The 24,659-nt window shown below is 41.3% G+C and overlaps 3 protein-coding genes across 5 annotated transcripts; 1 reads left to right on the top strand and 2 right to left on the bottom strand.

The window, feature by feature from the left end:
* Positions 1-652: 652 nt before the first annotated feature.
* Positions 653-16,043, bottom strand: kiaa1328 (KIAA1328 ortholog). 2 transcript variants are annotated; one of them, XM_079341162.1, is made up of 12 exons: positions 15,907-16,043; positions 15,400-15,435; positions 15,043-15,308; positions 14,762-14,850; positions 14,269-14,384; positions 9,352-9,476; positions 6,644-6,999; positions 6,290-6,508; positions 6,012-6,107; positions 5,845-5,924; positions 5,497-5,605; positions 653-1,007 (listed from the first exon to the last, which is right to left on the bottom strand). In XM_079341162.1, exons 1-12 carry the CDS (start codon positions 15,959-15,961, stop codon positions 779-781), a joined length of 1,776 nt encoding a protein of 591 aa, XP_079197288.1. In that variant the 5' UTR covers positions 15,962-16,043; the 3' UTR covers positions 653-778. The 2 variants fall into 2 exon arrangements, with proteins under 2 accessions (XP_079197288.1, XP_079197289.1); XM_079341163.1 differs by lacking the exon at positions 15,907-16,043 and adding an exon at positions 15,641-15,898.
* A 66-nt stretch (positions 16,044-16,109) lies between these two features.
* Positions 16,110-19,847, top strand: tpgs2 (tubulin polyglutamylase complex subunit 2). Its single transcript, XM_079341173.1, has 7 exons — positions 16,110-16,305; positions 16,427-16,506; positions 16,632-16,719; positions 16,898-17,038; positions 17,206-17,319; positions 17,421-17,584; positions 18,086-19,847. The coding sequence occupies exons 1-7, from the start codon at positions 16,230-16,232 to the stop codon at positions 18,302-18,304; spliced, it is 882 nt and encodes a 293-aa protein (XP_079197299.1). The 5' UTR covers positions 16,110-16,229; the 3' UTR covers positions 18,305-19,847.
* On the bottom strand, positions 19,834-22,600 carry aqp7 (aquaporin 7). Of its 2 annotated transcripts, XM_079341172.1 has the most exons (6): positions 22,289-22,600; positions 21,336-21,462; positions 21,100-21,237; positions 20,867-20,985; positions 20,569-20,786; positions 19,834-20,389 (listed from the first exon to the last, which is right to left on the bottom strand). In XM_079341172.1, the coding sequence occupies exons 1-6, from the start codon at positions 22,424-22,426 to the stop codon at positions 20,200-20,202; spliced, it is 930 nt and encodes a 309-aa protein (XP_079197298.1). In that variant the 5' UTR covers positions 22,427-22,600; the 3' UTR covers positions 19,834-20,199. The 2 variants fall into 2 exon arrangements, with proteins under 2 accessions (XP_079197298.1, XP_079197297.1); XM_079341171.1 differs by having other exon boundaries at positions 20,867-21,237.
* Positions 22,601-24,659: the final 2,059 nt, after the last annotated feature.

The following is a 24,659-nucleotide window of genomic DNA, read 5'->3' as shown; positions in this document are numbered from 1 at the left end:
TTTATTTCATATGGTTTTCAAAGTATTCTGGAAATCTGTTTCCCAATTTCAGCACATGTGGAGGATGGGGAAATGAATGTTGCATATTAAGCTTTGCCAGGTTCCTGACGAGCTCAGCTTCAGATTGGGCAGCGCGCTTTAGGCTCCCGCCCCTAGCTCTCCAGACTGCACCATTCTGTGGTCCCTGAACTCTTTTTTTGTAATTTTAAATGAATGATGCGTCTCAGCTTAGCCCAATATTAAAGCACAGTCTAGAATAAAGCATTCTGCCTCCTGTCATAATTACTTACACGATGATAATAATACGCAACTACAAACAAGCCTTTTCTTAAATGATTCCCTCCATTCACAAATGGTGATTGGTTGTTTTCATTGATCTTTCATTCACAATTTCTCAAAATATATGAACATCTTTCTGTGAAACCTCAAAGAAATTCATGGTGTTGGGTATGAACAAGCTTTAATTAACCTTGAGATTTTCTACATTTAAGAATCATTCATTCAACTCATTTTTGTAAAATCTGACATATTGTCATTGTTTATTGAGTTTCAGTTGAGTTAGCAATAATGCAGCAAATGTTCTCAGAGATAATAGTGTAGCTCTGAGGTAAACAACGGAGAAGTTAATCAATTAAAAACTAGACGCATCCCAGATTTTGAATAAATACTTGTTTATTTGTATTAAAACCACAAATTCACAATACAGGAAATAACATCATGATCATTCTCTCAATTGCGGGACCAAAAACAACTGGACTGGATTCATCCTGATTCTGCGTCAGCAAATGAAGAAAATATCCTCCAGTATTTGGCTTTCTTCCAGGTCCTGCTGGGCATGCCGAGGGTAAGGCCCAACAGAGGTACACAAGGTTCTGTCCACTGGTTTTGGGTCAGCGGGGGCCAGCCGAAGCTGTGTGGTTTTGGATCTTTGAGTGGACGGCTCATTTAGCTCAGGTGCAGAGACAGGAGTAAAGATATCCAACAACTCAACCACAGAAAATTCCAACCTGGAAAGATAAGTAGAGCTTTGGGAGTTTTCCTTCTCTTTGGTTTACATGTGACCTCAACATGCATAAAGGTAGTACTGCTATATTCTGTTAGATACAACCCAAAGGTGCCCTTAGGATGGTAGGCATTGTGAATGAAAATGATTGCTGTGTTTCATGGTAAACAGAAATGTACAGGCCAAGATGTAACAGACACAGAAAAGGCGAAAGTCCATTTGGAGTCCAATGCTAGTACTTAAGGATTTGCCACTCACCTCTCACTTGTTACCACAGACGATAAGAAAGCAAATCTCTCTTTGACGTGTTAACAAAATCTTTCTTACTGAGGTGTCTGCTGAACCCTAACAAGCAGCCTTAACAAGTCAAAGCCACTGGGGCGTCCCGGCAGAAAAACAGAGTTTCTCGCAGGTTTTAGAGAAAAAGAGGGGAGCGGACCTGATGCTTTCTCCCCTGGAATAGAAATGAGGGAATGTGCAGAGAAATAAATAAACCAAAACGGGGGAGATTAAGCTAATAGAGATTCAATCCCTCAGTCTGGCTGGCTTGATAAATTATTCAGTGTATACACAGCCGAACGACTGCCATTCCAGATACAAAACATGAATTCTTTAAAGCACGCTCCACTGATGTTGCTAACATAATTCTCTGCTCGTTTGAAACTGCATCGATTTGCATCGCACAGCTCGGCACACAGAGCCTTCCCAGGTAAGCGTGATCTTTGGCGTGTACTTGTTGATATGCATGTGGGTGGTCAGAAGACAGACAGGAGAAACTTCCAATCAGGGCAAATCGGGGTTTCTCCACACGTTATTATAGACCTTGATACGCCATGTTTTCACATAAACCAGAGGCAGAACAGATCAGTAGCTGAAAACTTTTTTTGTTTTTAATTTACTTTAGGAGCATGAGCATTAGGAGTATGAGTGTGTGTGTGTGTGTGTGTGGGGGGGGGGGGGGGGGGGGGGGGTGAAAGAGGGTTAAGTCCACTGAGCAATGTTAAATGTTAACTGAGGGAAAAAAGAAAGTGAGGCTCAAGTAAGTAAATCTGTCTTCCTCATTTGGTCTCCTGCCTGTCAACAAGAAAGAGAGAGCATGAGCAACTTTGTGTGTGTGTGTGTGTGTGTGTGTGTGTGTGTGTGTGTGTGTGTGTGTGTGTGTGTGTGTGTGTGTGTGTGTGTGTGTGTGTGTGTGTGTGTGTGTGTGTGTATGTGTATGTGTGTGTGTGTGTGTGTGTGTGTGAGAGAGAGAGAGAGAGAGAGAGACGGAGGCTGGAAGCAAGTGCAGCTTTGTGGATGGAGAGGAAGGCAGAAAGGGAATGTGGGGGAGGGACTTTGGCTGGGTTCCTTCTCTCAAAATGTGAGAATTTGCATTTTTATTTGTTGATTTATTTAACGGACAGGGCTCTCAAACAGCCATCCATCAACAGACGACATGTTGGTAATGAATAATGCATCACTTACCAGCGGTCACAATCTATAACAAGGGGAGCGCAGGGGGGGTAGGGGTACAGTTTGGGCGGAATGCGGGGGAATGGGAGTGGGTCGAGATTGCGCGAGAGCCAGAGAGAATGCCAATAGATTTTCACAGGGGGTATACAGTCCAACAAAGAACTTCATTTCTTGGCTCCGGTTTGTGTGAGGTGAAGTTGTGAACTGCTGCTCAATATTAATATCCCCCGGGGGAGTTATGGCTAATCCATTTTACTGAAACATGCATACAGGGAAAAAAAAAATTAAAAAAGCTTCGACCACAGTGGCAGGAAAACAAGTTTCAGTCATTGTTAAAGAAAGAAAAAAAGCTTTAGCTTGGGATGTGGGTCATTTTGACAGCATCTAGAAAATGCTGCATTGCCAACATTAAAGCTCTATTAAAAACTTCAATCTTCTGCGTTTGACGGTAGAGCAGAAAGAAGCCTCAGAGAGTACAGTGTACTACAGAGAGCAGCGAGATTTTGACAGCATACACAGATCCTTCAATGAATTAAAGAGCTCTCAGTATCTTTGAGCCTGGATGTAAAAATGAAAGAGGTCCTGTGGTGGTTAAGCTCCCTGCCTCCAAATACTTTCCAAGTCTTTTGAACACATATAGCACTGTACTTTCTCCGTGTAATAAAAACCTTTGGGCTTCACTTCCCTGTGCGCCAATTCTCGTTCAGTAACGCCAGATAACATTTCCACAAAACTCCTCTGCCTATGCTCCCCTTCGCCTTCTTCCCACTCGTAACTTTCACTGCTTATTTGGCTCCTCTCTTTCATTAAAGATAGCCGTCTCGCCCCGGCGCCCCTTTTCATTTGCAGTCCAAACAGTGAGATAAAAAACCTATAATGGCCACTGCGTATATCCCGCATGTCAATTTCCCAGCCAATCAATAGCAGGCGGGCAATGGCAGGAAGGATGGAGATGAGCTGGGCGGGGTGTGCTGGAACTGTCTCATTACTAACTAGCACAGGATTCATGAAAGGATTAAGAAGGTCATTTAATGTTAACCCCAGATTCGGTTTGCAATTTGCACATCGAGATTGAATTGGTTAAGATTAAACGGTCACGAGGGGCACGTTGTTACCGAGTAAAACAGAGCGCTTTAGGTGGCATGCTGAATCTGACAGTATAGGTAGATTTGCTTTACCGAAGAAAGCTGCTTTATTTCGTCTCCTACGTCTAATAGCCTCTGTGTAACATTCATTACAAGCTGGCAGCAGTTAACAACAGCGTATTTATGGCAGTAACAGACTCTGACTGACTTGTAGTTTGGAAGTTTTAAAGACGAGACGTGACTGACTTTTGCTCCATTCCTCACATCGTTGGTAAAATAAGCTTTGAAGCACAACGTTCACAACTTTCTTTGTCTCCTTTGCATCCATTCATCGAAATAATGTTATCTCACGATGTTTATTAGGTTATTTTTATGGACAGCAGAAGAAGAAAAAAAAAAAACAATGTATGTCTTTAAGTGAATTACAAAATCATTAAAACTATCCAAAGATATGAATGAGAAAAAGGCAGACTTCCTCATTAGTGGTAGTATAAGAATCCCTGTGTGAAGCTAAGAGTCCAACTATTTTAATAGGCTTTGGAGGTGTAAATGGATGGTAATACGATCTGATACCCGGGGTCCGCTGCTGGAATTAATGGGCATCTAGTGGAGCGCACAGTTCAACTTGGACCAGGCACTGCTTTGTTTAAGAGCTAAAGATCTGAAGTTGTAAACTTTGAGCTGTAAAGCTGTCTTACAGGTACTGCAGGCATTCACAAAAGGAAATATTATGGATTAACTTTAAAAGGAAAATGAAATATAAAAAGATTTTCTGTTCAATGTTATCGGAAGCTTTTTTTCAGGACCTGAAACTTTTTTCGAGATTCCACTGAAGAAGCCCTGAAACAGAGGCAGGCCGATGCACAGCTGCTCATGCACACATGCAGCACACGCAAAGACGTCACACAGCCAGGTTAATTAGCATTCCGTGTAAGGTTGGAAGAAGAAGAAGAAAAAAAAAAAAAAAGGTAATGAATGCCCTTTCCTTTTTAGGAAAAGTCTGATGCTTGCACTCAGTGACTCATTCCCGTCCTCCAAATCTCTCTCGCTTCTTACGTCTTTCTCACCATTTGCATTTCCGTTCTTCTCAACCTGTGTTAACTTTCCTCTTTTCACCCCCCCTCTTCTCACTTTATCCGATTCTCTCACCCCTCACTCACCCTCAGACACTTTTAACATCTCTCCCTCACTCTTGCTTTCTGCGACTCATTACTGTGGCAGAGAGAGAGAGCGAGAGAGAGAGAGAAGGGAGCACAGTGTGCATCCAGAAGTCTGTTCAATTACACCTGCTGCAGGGTCCCTGCTAGGCCGACTAATGGAACGCAGCATGTCTCCTGACAGGCCGGCCACATCGCTACCTAGCCCAGTAAAAAGCTTCATTTAGCTTCTCACAGCTCCAAAAGTTAGCTCGACTATGAAAGGACATAATTAACTCAGCAGAAAATACAATCCTAGCATGAGCTTTATTGCTAACACTTACACATGTATCATATGTTATTTAACATGCATGGTGTGAGGATGATAACAAGAAAGCAGAAAACAAAAAACTCAATCGCATTAAAAGTTCATAAAGAAAGAAATATATTGCAGACGGACGAGCCTGCAAGAACTCTTCCCGATGTCCGACACAGGTCGGAGAAGCGTGCTAACAGAAGGAATGTTTCAAACTTTGCTGCAGTAGAGGAGTTCTTTTAAGACTTGGAGAAATCTCTGTTCTGAATTTCAAACTCGCACAGATAAAAGATGTGTCCCCTTCGGATACAGCATTAGTCAAGTGCTTAACTGAGCCGTTTGTCACCGTTCAATGAGCAACTCTTTTGTGTTGGTCGGCTCACAGGCTGTTACCTTGTGAAAGTATTCCTCAAGGAGAGCTTAAACTTACCTGTCTTTCTTTAAATCACTAAATAAACATGCTCAATCTCTGTTAAGTGTTTCACTGATGGGTAGATTTGTTACCTGGCCTCTGGGCTCTTTAGGATCGCAGACACGGATGTGGGCTTACTCAGGCTCACAGGGGGCTGAACAGGAGATGTAGCCATGTCCTTTTTGGACAGCTCGAAGGCCTCTGTTAAAAAAAAAAAAAGCAAAATAGGAAGGTTATAATAGAAGAGCAACAATGTTAATTGAGTAATTTTCGCAAGACAGAAAGAATGAATTGTGACATACCAACCTTTATCAAAGCTTTAAACACAGTGAATTACTTAGTAAATACTCTATGTAACAATGTTAATCTGGAGCTGCAATGGTTTTCATTTTGCTGGTCAGTGAACAAATAACTCTGATTTATTAAAAGTTGAATCTTACCGTTGCCATTGTCCAGGGTTCGGGAAGGCTTTTGATGTAAGCTCTGTCTTCCAGCGTGTACCTCTGGTTCTTCACACACACTGTAGACCACAGAACATTTAAACACATCTGACTTAATGAATTGCCGTTTGTTTCTGTCTGACATTCTACGAGGCTACTTGGTTTACCTGGAGGGTAAATCCTGGTTAGAGGAACCTGCCAGCTGTGGATCTACATTTCTAGAGGCGGTGCTTTTGACATCTGATTTTGTAGCTTGCTGAAACCTAAAGAGAAGACAGGAAAAGAAAAAGAAAAATGGACTGAGTTTGAAAGGAAATTAGGGGGAACAAGGGCACAACACTTAAGTAACCAATCGTTCTTACTACTAAATGAATGACTAATTACAGCCCACATGTCAGCTTTTTACCAGATGCGGTTTATTACTGTGTATGTTCTTTCTTTTTACCTGCTGTAATCATGACGCGTCTGGTGTAACTGCTGATTCTGTCTGTGGAGTCTCTCCTCCTGCTCAGCCAGCCGTGCGTGCAGCCTCTCTCTCTCCATCTCCAACTGCATCTTCTGCAGCAGCAGCTGGTGCCTCTTCTCCTCCCAGTCCTCGTGACCCAGCTGAGACCCGGCCAGGGCTTCTTTGGCCTCTGAGCCAATGGCATTCCCCCTGTGAAGCCTTTGTAACAAATAAGCATTTCATTTGCTTTAATGCTAACAATTCTCTCATGATGAAAAGCACATATTGATTTCAAGCTACACAGAAAGTGATGTGAACATGTTGGATGACAGATCTTTACTTCATAATCTGTACCTTGCACTCTCGTTCTGGTTGAGGGATTGGTATTGGTCCCTCTCCAGACGAGAGCCATTATCAGCTCTGCGTTGTTGTGTTCCATAGCCGCTGTCTTGGCAGTGCTCACATCTGAGGTGTGGCTTCCTGCACTGCCTTTTCTGACTCCTCTGCTGTTTGATTGGCCCGTCGCTTGGGCTAGACTCACTAACACAAGACAGCGAGTCAGCGTCACTTGAGATCTGAACCGCTCCCTTTCCTCGACTACCACTCCTGGATGCTTGAGGCTGCTGCGCTCGAGCAGTGGCAAGGCCGAGGTATGAACCATCAAAGAGTGAGCCATTAGCTCTGCTGGGTGCTTCCTCACTGCTGAGCACCTGGACATAGAACACAGAGAACAATGAATGCATTTTAGCCAATTTAGGAATCCTCTGAAAAATGCATGGAGTGCTGAAGCCAAAAAAACGCTGGAGCGCTTCACATCACCGTAATTCAGAGCCACTCTACAGATGGAATTTTACCAATACAGAAATAGGAGCCACTAACCACCCCAATTCGATCATGTTGCAACGTGCATTAACAGCTTTCCCCGTGTGGTTTCAAGAACTGTTCCACAACAGCTCACACATAACCTAAGCTGTTTTTCACATATTCACTCCTGTTATATCTACTTCATTTGGTCCGGGGATTCTCCTGACCTGGCTGTTAACATGTGCACCTCACAGCGGGACAGACGGGGGGGGGGGGGCTTTAAAAAAAACAATGTGAAAGTAGCGGACAAACAGAGTCCACTACAAAATGCTATAATGAGAATATTTGCCTTCATATCAGTGCTACGTGTCGTCCAGTGGAATGACCTCATCAACCAAAGAGCGGAGAACATCATGACCAACAGGAAACGTAACGCAGCCGTTTCATTACGTGCACAGAGTGGTCGCCTGCAGATACTCTACGCAGCGTGCAGCAGTCACAGTGTAGACACGTCACTCCCCCTCCTATTGGCTCGTGGTGAAATTCTCCGGAGAATATCCCGCCTAATTCTCACATCAGCTCGCTCAGATTTTCTGCAGAAAAATACTAGAGGTCTGGCAGGAGACACTTCAGGTGAATTCCAAGCAAAAAATAAAATAAATATGGGTGTTTAGGTTCACATCTACAGCTCCTACAGGAAAGAGCTGGAGAATTATTCAAGTGTGAAAGTCCTCCTCGTCTCTATGAGGGTTGCCAAGACCTGGTGCAAAGACTCATTCCTCAAGTCCTATATTCTTCTTGTCACTTGTGACTACAGTGATCTCAGATGGCATTATCAGCCTTGAATCCTTCCTGTGTTAGACACTGCTCCCAGGTCTCAGGCTGCTGCTGTATAGACATGATGTTAGAGGAGGTCTAAAGCACAAATGCGAATCATCTTCCAAAACTATAAAACTGGACAATGGCCACAAGATTTAGAGGACAATTTCCCTCAAAGAACAACTGGCAGGTAAGCCAAGGTCAGGAAAATGATGAGATAAACATCAGGAGGAAATCTCCTCTAATAGTTGACTGAGGAAGAGGCTGTGACTAATTTGCTCAGGGTCAGAGAGCAAGCAAACGCGCATTATTCAGAGCCACGGTGGGACAGAGAGGTTGGCCAAGTCTTCTTTTCTCTCAGAGGCTGAAGTCAGGGAGGCGGGAATTTGCTTCACCTGGTCACCTTGCGAGAGTTTTCAGTACGTTGTTTCATACTGAGCCAGTGGCTGAAGTGGACTCCATCAAGTAGGTATCGTATCATTACATTACATGTCAGGAGGGCTGTGTGCTGTACGGTGGATATGTTGGTCATCGTGTCCAACTCTGACTGATAAGAAACTACTACTAGCATCAGAACACTGCTGTTACCATTCACCCGCTTCCTTCAGAACATCTACATGTTTGAGAAGCACAGATAGTTGTGGAAAGGTCTACATTGATCCTCGATATCAACACACATCTCAAACATATTTAAGGCTGAGATGAAACAAGCTGGATCTATTTCAGTGTGATCTGTGCAGATCTCCTGTCGAGCTGCATCGAAACAATACAGTTAGATTATTTTAAACATTTATTTCATCAAACTGATTATTTTAATTGCTGGAATTTACATGTGACTTTTTTGTTGCGGTTGTCTTTTCTTTTTTCTTTTTTTTTTTTTTAATGTTCACATACCGAACATTTAATGCTTGCAGTTCGGTATGGGCAGAACTTGGTGGTTTTTAAGGCTCAGTAAAGTTTCTTTTCTCTTTTCAAGGATTTGTTGATTCAAGAAAATTCATTAGCTCATTTCTTAAAGTGAAAATCACTGCACAGATGACATAGTTGTAATGTTGAGGTTCAGATTTAAGAACGATCTGCACAGATTAATCTATGTTTAATCTCAAATTGACAGATTTCAACAGGAACGCCCGGTGTCAGGCGAAAGGAAGCGACGGCCTTCGAGCCTTCGAGCGACATAATGTGACCAAATGTCTCTCCAGATTCTTGGGATCATTGTCTGTGTAATATCTCATCACTGAAAAAGTTTTAAAATGAAAATGGTTGCTCAGTTTTGCAACGTACGCCTGACTCAACATTAAGTCATGATCACATTAACCCGATTACCATTTGAGCTTCCCATCCAAAGTGTGACGTCACATCGACGTCATGTGTTGAAATACTGTCAATAACACAGATATTTACGGCCCTGCACGAACCCACTCCGTCCCATATCATACCTTACTGTGTGCTGGTGCCTGGCTGAGCTCTGCAATGGACTGGTTGAGTTTGGCTTGTTGCTGAGAAAGATATTGTTGGTAGAGCCCGAGCAGCTCCTGACATTCTCTGTACTGCTGCTGCATGCCTGAAGGAGCGAGGGTTAAAGAACCAACAAGGTGAAACAAGAAGGTATGCAAACCAATCAGAAACATTCTACAAGATTCAAACCCTGAGATAAAGTAGACTCATGATACTGCTTGGCCGACAGATGCCAGAATAAATTTATCCTCCTCAACAATATAAAGGGAAAGATTTACAAAGTACAAAGTACAGATGAAGTTTTTTTATCATGTTTTGTTGTCCGTTTTGTTTGTTCGTTGTCGTTTGTTTTTATCTGCTTTGAAATGTGTACATTATTTATACATGTGTGGTGTTTGTTAAAGATGGAAAAGCACAATGAAGAAGTATAATCACAAAATCAATCAATCAAAAAAACAAAGTTCAGATGAAACTCACAGAAGTAAATAATAACTACATGATTTCCCACTGTGCTCCACTGAGAAGGTATCTTTGTGAACATCAGCAATTTTAGGAAGGACAGAGTTCTGAATTGCAATTTATGCTGGATTTAGACTGACAGTCTGAATTAAACCCTTTTCTACAATCAATTACACATTGGACCAGAAAAGTAGAGAGAAACAGCAAAGTTGAAAAACAGAGTTGGAGAGGAGGCCAGCAAAATCAAAGTTGTTGTTGTGGCACAGAGCTTTCGCCATCTGGGTCGGGCCAAGCTGTGTCGAGCTGAGCTGGGCAGCGCCGTGCCAGGCTATCTGCCAGACAGTGAGCTGGCAGACACAAGAAAACTAATCTGGAGCGGAACGACTGCTGCGCCTCAGGAGCCAACTAATGACAGTGGCAGCCCCACTCCACGACGACACATACAAAGATAATGAGCATGAGAATGGAGAGACTGCACACAGACACACTTGCACACCTTCAATAATCAACCCCAGTCTGACTCTTTGGAGTAAACAGCCAGACACGACAGGGGCACACTTTGCACCTGAACCCCTAAAAAGCAAGCTCACAAACAATTCCTTGAAGCAGGCAGAAAGGCACTCCCGCACGAGCTGACCTTAAAGTGTGTTCCTGCAGGCCACATCTATTTATGACAGTGGCCTCGCTCCCCCAGATGATGAGTTTCTCAGCATTCGTTCAGTGGGGGGGGGGCAGAGGAGCCTCCATTTAAAGAGGAAATCAAAGTTCAAAGAAGAGTCTTATTGGAGGAATAGATGGAGGAACACTCCATAAGAAAACACTTTGGTTGTTAGAAGACTTCAATCAGTTTGTGGAAATGAAAAGGCAGGGGCAGAGAAGAAAGCCGGGACGACTTTGAATTGAGGAGCAGACAGCAGACAAATGCAATGCAGCGGCATCCGTAAACACAGGGAAATGGTGAGGGAGGCTTTCATCCAGCTGAAGCCGCCCTATCGCTGCACCGATAATGTTTATGGAAGTCGTCTTGTGAAGGAAGCTGAAAGACATCACAAGGACATCACATCATGTAAACCTGCGCTGGTGGCTCGATTTATGCAGCATGAAAAAGAGTCTTTAAGAGGAGATACTGAATATGTTTACAGAGCTACCCTTCACCTCAGTCCAACAAAGAATTGTTAGTTGAAAAAAATAAATAAAAGCCTTTCGCTCATTTTTAAAGATTTGCCATTCCCACGTTTTTGTTTTTTTGTTTAAAACAAATGTTTCCAAATACATAGAAATATAAAGAAAGAGAATGCAAATCAGTGATGTTCAAAAAAGAAGGGAACACACACAAAGTCTGTACCAACACTAACGCCTCCTCATCATAGCATCCCGACACCAAAGATGACTGTAAGGTGTGTTAATGTGTTGACAGGCTGACAAAGTCACTGGACAGTAAGTGAAAGGTAATCTGAAGCGAGTGGAGCGACACTGATAAGATTCCACCTCTCACTCGCTGTCGCCACACTAAACATGCTTCCTCCACAGCCCTGGACCTCAGCCAATGGGGGCCAAGCACTCGGAAAGCCCCTGGTTTAGGTTAGAGCTGCAAAGTGCCAACAACGACTTCTCTTCTTCCCCCCCTCCCCCCCCCCCCCCCCTCCAAAAATACTCCAAATCAAGGGCTTTGGCTGAAGAAGCTTCAGACGGAGCCTGTCAAAATGATTCACTTCCCTGTCAGGCCCCGGCTCAAATGAAATAATGAAATCCACTTCAAGGTGGAACAAATTTGCACAGGAGGGGGGAATATTTTAAAGCCTGCTTTAGCTCACTGTGCCAAACAGAGTGAGCCTGAGCAGAAATGTGAGAGGAAACTGGGGCGGAGACTGAAGAGCATAAATGTGTGTAAGGATGCAATGACAGGGAATTAATAGAAGAAGACAGATTACATAACGGCCTCACTGCTATGAAACCTGAACAAGAGAAACGATTTTAAGTCACTCAATAAACCAATAAATAACTCAACATGTCAGCTAATAATTATTTGGAAAATACCTTCATGGTCTTCGGAGCAAACGCTCCCGAGAACCAAAGATCGCCAGCCACCTTCTGTGTCAGGACTCCTAACAATAACGGCACATCTCCAGTTATTACAGTTCATCTGAACAAAGAGTCAAATGTGTTTGTGATGCGTCAACTGCAAACCTGCCACGCATGAGCACACTACTACTAAATAAAGCTGAATCGACAACCACCTGATTCAATCTGTATTCTTTAAGTACAGATTCAATGCCTTATGCATTATTAATGTCACATCAAGCCCTAAATTGGCTCATTTGGATTTTATTTAACCCAATTAAGCATTTAAATGGATTCAGTCAACAGTTATAGAAACCCTACATCAACCTCTACGATGCTTAACTTTGTCTTGGTAAATAATCAGCGACAGGAGCTCGGTGCATTTATGCTTTTTTTAACAGCCCTTTTTTATGGACTCAGCAGGGAGGTGAAAGGCAGAACTCGAAATAGGACATTGGCATCAAGCAGCTTCACATTAGAAGGATCATGTATAACATCTTAAACGGCATGTGGCCTCTACCCCATCACTCGTTCTTTAAATAAAGCTAAGAGATGCCCAACACGAAAGAAGAAGTCTGAAGAGTTTGATCGGCCAAAAATCTCCAACACTCGATCTTCTCATGCAAACTGATCACAAAATGCTTGTTCGTTACTGCCACATTTCCACATGTTGTTATCATCGGTCAGAATCTATGGAGGGCTGACTTCTGCTTCACCATCCTCCATCGCAACATGTCGCATTTTTCAGTGACATTTCCTAACAGGCCCGTTCCTCCCTCCACGGCCTCAGGATTCCCTCCAATTGTTTCAATTGAATAAATGACATTAGCTGCAGCACCTGCTGTGCCTTGATCCGGATACAACAAGTAAAAACACTGCATCGTGTTAGTCACGCCACCTTGACTTCAGACCATGCCAACATGCCTTGAAGTACAAAAGACACCCTTCCTATCTGAGACGTAAATTCAGTCCTGCTGCTCCAAATGTCAGCTGAACGCCCCAAAATATCAAGAGTACTGTTTTCCTCTCATCCTCGGTGGCTCGGGGCTACGGTATTTTCCAACATTCTTTATACGCCTGACAACTCTGAATCTTGGTTTGATAAGATAAGCTGAGGCGTAATGGAATTAAACTTGACAAGACCCTCTCTCACTGTGTTTGCCTTTGGTGTCTCCTTAACCTTTCGGAGAAGTGCCCAAACCTCCTGCCTGAGAAGAGCCTTCGTGACTCCTACATGCACTTTTAAAGGACGACGTTTCCCCCCCTGAGGAGCTTGGATCCTTACACTTTTTTTCCACTCAAATACCTTTTTAATGGAGTTTGGAAGTTTGGTGTAAATGCCAAGTCTCCGAGCCAAAGTGCCTTTAATTGAGTTGTGCTTTCCTAATTTTCCCCGCCACCGTTGCCAATTGTGCAATTTACCAGCCGGGTCAATTACTCTTCATATTTTGCAGTGTTTTTACCTAAATTGACTGCTGGCGATGCTGTGGTTTGACCTGAGCAGAATTGTTATGAAGACAGTCTGCTGATTATGGGGTGCAATGACCAGCAAAGCGTTTAACACTCATGTTGGACAATCAAAAAATCAGCCAGGAGTCAAACTGATCTTGTTTTAGGTGAAGGAACTAAACTCACTTCTGCAACATTTGGAGGGGGGAGCACATGCTGTAGTTTCTCAGTAAAAATCCAAATTCATGCTTGATATTAAGATGACTTCGATGATTCGGGCCATGGCTCCAACCATGAAATTGATTCTGTACACAGCGGATAAGCTACAAGCACTTGCAAAAGACAACTGCAGGAGGCTTCAAATTATTTAAATGAATCTGTTTCTCAGTCTTTTGTACCAAACGGAGGCCTTTTGGCTAAAAACACGACATGGCTTTCCCCAAGACAACACTGCCCCCTGCTGAATTTCTTATCAAATAGCACCAACATAGGTAACAAAAGGCAATCAGGCTCAGACAGACTGCAATGAATAGGTCCCATAGCGACTGTTTATTATTCCAGCCAAAGATAACAGTGGATAACTTTACTAAATACGCTGTCCTTTTAATTTAAAGTCCATCCACTCAGTAAAATAAACTTTGTTTCCTTCTCAGGAGAAAAACGGTTTAAACCAAGGATTTCTTTGAAGAAAAAAACAAAAGAACTGTACCTCTTGATAAAACAATCCTACCCTGGAGTTTAGGGTTGTTACACTTGTTACAGCTGTGGTTTCTTTGAAAAATAAAGTGAGCCGGATTGAGATCTTTCCAAACAACAATCACTGCCATTTCCAATGTCTACAACGTGATGAAACGTCAACACATAAGCACACACAACGCAGCCAATAAAAACTCTGCGTTGTTTCGTTCATTTTATTTCTGAAAGGATACTCTCTCTCTCCTGTGCTATGATCAGGTTCTGTTGCTCCAACTGCTGGATCTTACGCTCAAAAGTTTCCTGTTCGTCTTTCAGGCGCTGCACTGACACTTCTTTTTCCTCGCTCACTCTGGAAAAGAAATAATAACAGAGTTAAAGGACGGGTGATCTATATAATGAGTGACATGGTATACAAAGTTACTGCAGCATTTTTAAATCTTTTTATTAAAGATTTATTTTTGGAATTTTGTACCTTTATTAGAGAGGAAGGACAGTGGACAGGAGCGGAAATCAGAGAGAGAGAGAGAGAGAGTGCGGAATGACATGTGGGAAAGGAGCCACAGGCCGGACATGAACCCGGGCCGCCCGCATGAGGACTGTAGCCTCGATACATGGGAGCGCGCGCACTGCCACTGTGCCACCAGCGCCCCCTTTAAATCATATTTTTTATATATAACTTTAAAACTATGTTGTCCCATAGCTTCAGCCCATAGTGTCATCAATTACCTGGCTAGTTCTTCAATGAGGTTTGCAATCCGGCGCTTGTCTTCAGGGCAGAGGTCCTTTAAACATACCAGGCTCTTTTCTCTTTTAGTCTGTTTTTTAGCAAAAATAAGAAAACATTAACAGATGATAACAGACATTCAGTAAGCTACTAAGATTCTTTCACATTCATTTTTTCCCGTTATTTTCATTAAGTATTTCAAAAATCAATACATTGGCTGACTTATTCAGCTTCAATCTAGGAAAGCAGGAAGAGAAACTGTTTGCAGAAAACAACGTTTTACCTGTGTGGAGAACAGAAGGGTCCCATTGGCTGAAGAGGGGATGTTTTCTGTCGCAGGGCAGTGGACTGACACTTGTTCGTTGCTATATAACCCAGAAGGCTCACTTTGTAGGTGGACGTGTTTCTTCGCACCTTTCTTTACCGTCGTCCCATCCTTGGAGGCAGAGCCATGCCTGGCTTGAATGTTTGAAACTCTTTTACTGAACGCACTGGTGCTGCTAGGCCCCATCCTGAAAGGAGTCTGAGTCTTCATCTTTCCATCCACACCTGAGACAATATTTAGGAAGACATACAATGTGTGCATTAGGTACATATACAGCTCACAGTGTTTAAAAGGCATTGTGCCACCTAGACTCACCTGGAACAAACCGTGAAGGTGTGTCATCATCTGAGCCTGTGTGGATGAATAGAAGAGAAGCAGACACCGAAATGAACGTTCAGACATTTGTTGTAAAGTGTGTTAACACGTTTCCTGTTTGTTAGCACAATCATTATTTACCATCAAATACAGATAGCTTCCTCCAAAGTAGCAGTAAAAACAAAAACGTTTGTCTTACAGTAAAATAAAATCTAATTTGTTTGATGTTCAACTCACATACATAAAATTGCTTTTGCTCATGACATGGCAGAAGTTTAACGACTGAACATTTGTTGAAGATATATTTGACGACGGGACTGTAAACGTGAAGTTAAACCTACTTTGGTCAAAAGAAGCTAACAAGTCTAAAGCTAAGTTAGCGGCTTACTTAAAAAATTTTTAAAAACTTTCAGCATAGAAAATCACTTAACTAGTTTAGCTTTTGTGTGTGGAAACTCCACAACCTGTATGCTTTCGGTAAAATGTATTTAAGATAGGTAAGCGTACCGCTGTTCATCCAAAATATCCCTGACTTCCCACTCGCTGTTGACGCTGCCGCCATGTTGAAACAACCGCCACCACTTCCAGGGAGCCAAGCGTTGCCAAGGAATCGTAGTCCCGCCTTTCACTTGAATAGCGAGAGCTTATTGGTTGTAGTTTTTGTAAGAGCGTTTGCTACTGGCTAAAAAAGTGAATTAAATATGCCTTAAAGCAGCACATGCTGCTTCCTGTTTGTGTTGCTAGCTCCGAGCTGATAGGTTACGGTGTAGATATCCGCAGAGGATGCATCAAGGATTTTGCACACATTTGTGATAAAACATTTTTGGAAAATGGAAGAGACAAAAGAAAGCTTATCATTTAAAGGTGTTGCTGAACGACTGACGATTGGTATCACTCGAATACTAGGTGTGTATCGTCATGTTTTTTTGCAGTAAAACTAGCTAAAGGCGTCCAGATTAGCTAACAGGAATATTAATGTTTTACTGTGATATTGATACAATGTATGAATGTGTTCCTGCTGTGCCAGAAAATATGCCTGGTGTGGTGGATGTGCGTTTTGTAGAAAGAGATCCATCGGAGAAAAGGACCCTGCTGTCTTGGGAACAGGTGGAAACATTTACTGACACTGTAAAGATTGAAATGTGGTCACTGTATTGCTGTAGACATACACATAAATGTTTATAGATGTCGATGGCTGTCGACTAACTGACCTCGCTGTGCTTCTTCCATAGAAAAACACGTGTATTTTGCCAGAGGACCTGCGAGATTTCTATCTGACAACCGATGGATTTACACTTACCTGGGGTGTTCAACTTGACAGTAGGTGACCACATCAGTGTGATCGTGTTATGACTGTAATAATACCATTCTAATGAAGCGTTCATATATCAGTAAAGTAAAGGCTATTCATTTAAAACAAGTGATTAAGTAAGTATTTTGTGAAGAATTGTTTAGCTCTTTGATAAGATCACTATGTGTGGGGTTTGCTTTCTTTCAGATGAATGTGTTTCCTTAGGATGCATGATGGTTAACAGTGTGGCCAGACTGTGCCCACTTCTGCAGCCAGTGTCATTATTCTCTCTACCAAACGCACCCTCACTGGCTGACCTGGACTGGGAGGAGAACAGCACAGAAAGTGGTAAGCATCACCTGTCAGATCCTCATGTGGGCTTAGATCAACAATTACAGCATGTCAAGTTTGATTAGGTCTGTTTGTGTGCTCAGCTGTGCAGAAAGCAGGCTAATGAATGAAATGTTGATTGGAAAGTGAATGTTTATTCAAGATTCGTTAATGCTGTTTGCCAGACAAGAGACCTGCTTCTGCTGCACCTCATTTTGATTCCCGGAGCCGCATCTTTGAGCTGGATTCTTGTGGTGGGAACGGCAAAGTGTGCCTAGTATACAAAAGCTGCACTCCAGGTCTTGTTTTTATTCACACATTTCATAATGTTTCACGAAGCGTAAATTTATCATAAATGTAAAATATACATTTTTTATCATGTATTTATTGTAATTTGCAGGTGTTGTGGCCCAGCAGAGCGAAATTTGGTTTCTTGATCGTTCACTGTGCTGGCATTTTCTGACAGCAACCTTCACCTCCTACTACCGGCTGATGATCACCCATCTTGGTCTGCCTGAGTGGCAGTATGCCTTCACCCCCTATGGCCCCAGCCCCCAGGCAAAGGTGCAAATGAGTGTAACACATTTGGAAAAATTGTATCTACAAAAGTTATATTTACTTAATTATTTTAGGCTGAAATCTGTCATGACCTCTGTACCTTACTAACTTCTGATTTGTCTTTTCAATGTAATTTTACCTAACTTATTTAACTAACTACCTAATTCTCTGACTATATACAGTATATACGTACTGTATATACTTGTACTTAGATGTCACAATATGTTACACAAAGGATAAAATATTGTTGCTTAAGTATCTGAAACAGGACATTTATATAAAAATCATTTTTGTCTTCACTTTATTTTCTTTTTTGACTTCTACAAATATTCCTGACAGCATGTTGATGTACATGAAAGAAGTACATTTTTTATGAATCCCTGAAATAACACTTTTTTCTCTCATTATTATTACAAATCTTGTGTTGTTGGGTTTTATTTATTCACTTATTCTACACAACAAGTTCACAGTAATAATAAATCTATCTATCTCCTATTCCCTCTGCAGCAGTGGGCATCTCTGTACCAACCCCTGATTTTCAGCAGTGAGCTCATCTTGGCCGATCCTGCTGGTGATTCCTATCTCAACAAGCTGGATCCAACAAAAGCCTTCAAAGGCAAAGCAAAGGTGCCTGTTCCAAAGAAGAAGCAGTCAGCACAGTGCAGCTTAGGAAGCACTGGTAAGAGCCAGGGCAGCACAGGAAGACACATTGGTGTAAAACGGTGAAAACATTTCAACTCAGAAAATATTTTGATCCACTTTACAGTCTGTTCATCGAAAAAACTTGAAAGAGGAAGCCGCAATTCTGTCAGTGGTTTAACTCTGATCAATCTGTCTGTCAGCCGCTTGCTCTTCCATTGGAGCATACCATTAACTGGACTTGGACTACTGCATGTCTGAATAGATACATAAGCGGGATGTTGGTGGTACCATCTTGTGAAGATAACGTGGCCATGTGTTGGAGGTTTCTTGAGTAAACTGACCCTCCAATCTAGCTAAAGTGATAAGAAAAAATGTTTTGTTTTGTCATACATTTCACATCACAAGGGCCATCATGATGGTCCTGAGGATCATACTTTAGTTCACGCGTCACTACACATTACAAGGGAGGAAGAAAAGAGACCTTTTGATCACAAATAGATTACATTTTTCAAAGCCTAAGTGAAAACAGTATATTTTTAGTGGTGAACCTAAAGCCAAGGTAACCAGTTCTTAGAATCTGTCTGTGTGCTATAGGCACCAATAATACTGTCATACTTTAGTAACACATTGTGTCGGTGCCGTAACCACGAGGACTCAACAGTACTCAATAATAACACTATGAGTTTTTATCTATGCTTATCATCACTAGGATTGATTGTAAATATATATACATACACATATATACATTTTGAATGTAATATATAACAACAAATAAAAGTAGCATTACAAAAAAATTAAAAAGAAACATTTTAAATCTGTCTTCATGTAAACGCTAGTGCACAATTAAAGGAAATACAGATGTGACACCAGTATGATGACTTTTTCTCTGGTTAGTTAAAGGGCTTGTATGACCTAAAGCATGTATCTATGACTTTAAAATAAAGGAAGATGATCACATGATCCACAAAAGGTTGTGGAAGTCCCTATTCTGAGTGTCTGTTGAAACTTCGATATGTGAGCGTTAGTTTAAATGATTAATGATTGAAAGAATGCTTGCAAATCTGAATTTAGAATTGTTTTTCAGATTTAGGTTCAGATGCGTGCGTTCTTTAAAAAGAAATCAATAGATGGGTACAAAAAGTGATTTTTGTACTTTGAGATCAGAGTGCATGCTGTTATGGTGATTCCATGCATTTGACCAAATGTTGGAGGTTATATTCAACAGAACTTGTTAGCTTATATACATCTCTAAGCAATGCTCTTTTTTTAATAACCCTGTAGCTCCTATAAAGTTAATCAGGAGCCTCCATATACAGTTGTTAGCTTTAGGCTGCTGCGTGCTGGATTCTTGGAAAGAGGAACATGTTTATTATCTCTGGTTGTGCTGCTGCCCTTTCAAGCTGTGAGGAGCCGACTCCTACTGTTCCTATTTAATTTGCAAAAAGATACATGTTTATTTTTGTGCAATATGAGGCAACTTATTTTCCTCACAAATGGTTCAGATAAAGAGCTCATGTAAGTGCTCTCCTGTTGATTGTTAAAAGAGAATGATAATTATAATGTGTTTTAAAGGTTTTATCTGGTGCTATTGCCTCAATATTAGAAAAATAAAATACATGTCAATGAGTGTTTATTTCATCATCCGAAATATTCTTCAACCTTTTCTTATTTCTGTCGCAGAACGAGCCATAAATGTAGTATGTTTATACGTTTTGTGTTGCAGTCACTCACAATCACATGCACCAGATTAGTGTCTAAATGAGATGTTATTCACATTTTAAAATTGCTTGACATATTCAAAAAAAAGTCCTTATTTTAGAAAGTCCCTCTTTTTGAGAAAAACCATCTGTTCTCCATTCAAGCTTTTTTTTCTTTACTCTTGGTCTGTTTTTTTAGAGATTAATTTTCATGGAATGATTCTACTGCATGCAGATAGCCACACAGTTTTACGTGCTTTGTTTTAAGTTGGATGAGGGGTCTTAGACGCATATATTTGCACAGTTGTTTTCCTGTTTCTCCAGAGCAATCGTCTCCTCTTCCAACAGTCCCTCACTCTGCTCAGAAACGGGAGGGTGGTGCATCTCCACCAAGGCCTTGTAGAGCCCTGCACCCAATATTCCTCCAATTGGGGGTGCAACAAGAGGCACCCACCACCAACCATTACCAGACCTGTACAGATAATAACAGTAAAGAGTGAACTGTTTTATTTTATTTTTTTAAAAAGCCAAATATAACATTTAATGATGACGGAGTGCATTAGCCTCAATTCAGCCCTGGTTTATTTGCCCTAAGACAACATCAAATTCTCTCCCATCCCCCTATAACAAAGAAACACTACTTCTGTTTACCTGAACACATCGGCCCCCCAGCCTGCTATGGCGGTGAAGACCCTGGGTGCGATGTCTCTGGTGGGGTTGATAGCATAGCCGCTGTTGCTGCCCAGAGAAATACCAATAAGCAGCACCAGGAGGCCCACTGCGACAGGCTCGTTTCCTGCTGCGGCTGGTTTGTTCTTCTGGTCGCTCAGCGCCATCAGACACAGCAGCAGCATAGCTGTGCCAAACACCTTTCAAAAAACAGTACAAGGGTTACTACAGAGTGGGTCACATGATTGTACTTTAGTAATCTGTCTGGTTTCATGTCTACCTGATCAATAAATCCAGCCATCAAGGAGAGGTACGGTGCAGGATAGGTGGCAAAGATACCAGCTGTGGACCTGGCACCAGTCACAGTCAAGTTCCCTCCACAGTAGTCAAATATAGCTTCTGTATGCCGGAAAAAAACATTCAAAATACAGAAACTATTTATTTTTTGAATAACACTAAAAGTGCAAGAAAGCAGAAGTTCATGCTGGTGTCCACTACTAAGTGTGCTCTCACCATAATAAACAGCATAAATTGTCCCTGCAGCCAGAAATGAACCCAATAGTTGTGCAAAAACATACAGAGGCAGCATCTTCCACGCAAGACGACCAAATGCGCACATTGTGATGGACACTGCTGCGTTCATATGAGCCCCTGATTGAGAAAGATGTTGAGATGAGATGTAATGTTATCTGTATTGGCTTCAAAGGATTCGTGATGGTTGTCTTCACAAGTAAGTCAAGCTGGTATACCTGAGACCTTCCCTCCAACATGAACCCCCATAGCAACACCCAGTCCAAACCCCAGGTTGATGCTGATGTACTGTCCAAACGCTCCCTGTCCTGTCACTACCTGGGCCACAGAGCCCAAGCCAAAAACCTAGATGGAAAAGAGTCAAGCAAGGTCACTGATGTTGATGAAATGAAAGAAGAATACTGTTGATTCCTAACAGTCTCTTTTAGGTCAATCCAGTCAAGGGGATGTGTAAAGGAAAAATTAGCAGCTCGACAGTCTGAAATGTGCCTAACTGGAACACACTGTCCCCTTTAACCTTTGCCAAATGACCTAAAATGACTTAAACACAGATCCCCTCAAGTCATTCATTCAGGAAACAGGAAACATGATGTTGCTTCAGCAAAAAATGATGTGTATTTAGGTCAAAGGTAAGACCGCCTTCCCAAGTGAAAGCCCTGCAAGTTTGAATAAAATATGCCTGCCTGTGTGCGCTCTCATGCTACATCTCTTACATCTCTCATCTACATGGGGTGTTCAGCATGTGCCCACGATGCATGTATGCATGTTTGTGATGTGTATTCCTTCCAGGCCTCCTCGTATAGGGTTTTGTTGTAACAGCTGATAGAACATGTGACTTTTGAAACCCTGTCCATGTGGCCCACTGCCTGACCATTCCTCTGGTAACACTACATTTCCTGGTTCACCCACTTGAACCAGCCAATCCCTACTTCCTACCCCTGGCATGTGACCGTGAAACACACTTGTATTTGACAGAGGGGGCATGTTATAAGGGTCAAGAACATGACATTAATAATTAATAGCATGTGGATGTTACAGATAAGAGTGGCACAATGTTTAAAAAAGAGAGAATAGCTCATTTATGAAGTGAGTGAAATATATAGTCAGTTTTACATCATGTACATGTGACAAATAGCCTATTAGAAATCTGTTACAACAGACTTTTTCTTACCATCATGACGTAAGTGCAAAGGGATTCAGCAAGTCCCACACGAACCACTTCATTCTGAAGCCAAACTTTGGGTCGACTTAATTTAACTCCTTTCCGCTGAGAGACCCCAACTTCTACTGACTGCACTAAGTCTTTCATTTCTCTTCTTAAACCTACTTCTGTTTCCTTTTTCCGCAAAACTACAAGTCAAGTCTGGGTTTCCTGTGATGGCATTATCTGGTTCCTCCCATGTCAATAGTTAAGCGCAAACAAGTATCTCTGTGACCAAACGGTTCCTCCTCTCTTTCTCTCCTCTTCACACTTTCTCTTTGTGTGTGCCTCTCTCTGTCACACATACCCATTTGTTCACCCTTGTAAGCCATGATCCCACCCCTAAAATGCACTCACACAGGCAGACCCTCCCCCATATAGCTTTCTATCATCTGAGGTCCCTGACCAATATGGAGAAAGGTTTAAAAAAAGAAAAAGGAAAAATAACTTCCTGTCCTAAAAATAAGTTCTATCTATCTATCTATCTATCTATCTATCTATCTATCTATCTATCTATCTGTCTGTCTGTCTGTCTGTCTGTCTGTCTGTCTGTCTGTCTGTCTGTCTGTCTGTCTGTCTGTCTGTCTGTCTGTCTGTCTGTCTGTCTGTCTGTCTGTCTGTCTGTCTGCCTGCCTGCCTGTCTGTCTGCCTACTGTTGCCAATGTATTTGTGGAATTTAGACCAATGCTAACTCTCTTGATCTGTATTTTTTGTCTGAACTTTGGTGCTTATCAGTACCATTAATTATTCAAATTGTGGATTTTGTATGGTTTTAAAACATGAAACGTACTGCAGCATTCAAAATACTGACAACTCTAAAATGTATAACTTTTCATTCGCAAAACATGTAGATGCAGGAAGTTTTTTTTTTATTTGTGACATTCATTATTATTATTATTATTATTATTATTATGTTTACTGCACATTGAAGTTTTCCCACTTATAATACACAAACAATACAGGGATGGAAGAAAAACAACAATTATTATTAAATATCATTTAGTACAAAAAAAGATCATTGATCATTGGGAAGGTCAGGTCAAAAGACTTTTATCCCATTAAAGTGAGCTCATCAATGCTTTTTATTATCACATTGACCATAAAATGGACACAATATAGCCTAATTGTGATATATTTTTTTTAAAAATCAACATTTATGTAATTGCAATATTTGAAATTACTTGAGGTTCTGTTCTATTATTAGTACAGGTATAGTATTTTGTGAGTTTATAGGTCCAAGACTCAAACAAATAACTTGAAAATAATAATTATTATTAGGCATTAGTTCCACTCAAAACCTCTGCAATGGTTAGGCAGGTTCTGCCCTCTTGTGGCTGAAAAGGTGAACATGGTATTTTGGAGCAATATATTTACACATGAATATTAAATTAAGTTCCTACCATTGTTTTGTTAACATGTGTTATTTTGCAACTTCAAAAATCACATAATGCCCATTATACACACAGCACTTTACCCACCACTGAGGTAAATATAGGCTGTGTGTCAGTACAAACTGTGGTATAGTTAAAGATTAAACGATTAAACTTAAGTCAAACAAAAAGTTACCCCACGTGTTAAGCTACTACTTAAACATGTAAACCTGTATAAGCAATTGGGTGCAGTTTACATTCCTTCTGCTTCTGTCTTACTGATGACACCTTTGTACCTTTTTCAACAATGGGCTGGACTTGTGATACTGCCAATAAAAACTCAAGTTTTTCTTTGACCAGCCTCTGTCTAATGTTTACAAACCTTTCAAAACTACAAAATATGTCAGTCAAATGAATTTCACCCAGCACTTATTCAGTGTGTTTGTTTGACCCTGCTGTGGTCACAGTATAGTGACTTTGACCTGTTGCTGTTTTCCGTGTTAATGACTGATATAGCTTTGGTATGTGTGGTATGCATTGACTGGAGCATACCACAGTCATTTTTCCTCATTATATTTTCTCTTAAAGATGTACATTAAACATACTCTTTTTATATTCACTTAAAGCGATGGGTTTTAGCTACCATTGTGTCCCAATGAGGTAATTAAATGAGGTTGCACAATTAAATTTTTCACAACAGCATTATTTTTTTTTTCATCAGCAAATGCACTCGAATTACACTCACACAAGAGATGATCAGCAAAGATACAATCATAGGCTACCATTTTTGTCATACAGGTTGCAAAGATCGACACAAAAAGAAGGTTCTTTGTCGTGGCTTTAAATTGGTTTTGATAGCCCATAAAAAGTGTTTAGAGACCCTTCTGTCTACTGCTGTATAAATCACCTGACTTTTCTTTCTGATGATCACTCACGAAATCTGTCCTATTTGTAACTTAAACCCAGTAAAA

The sequence above is a fragment of the Symphodus melops genome (assembly GCF_947650265.1).
Source record: "Symphodus melops genome assembly, chromosome: 4".
In the NCBI taxonomy this organism is placed as follows: domain Eukaryota; kingdom Metazoa; phylum Chordata; class Actinopteri; order Labriformes; family Labridae; genus Symphodus; species Symphodus melops.
The sequence above is the reverse complement of the archived record's forward strand: the minus strand, read 5'-3'. Positions and strand labels throughout refer to the sequence as shown.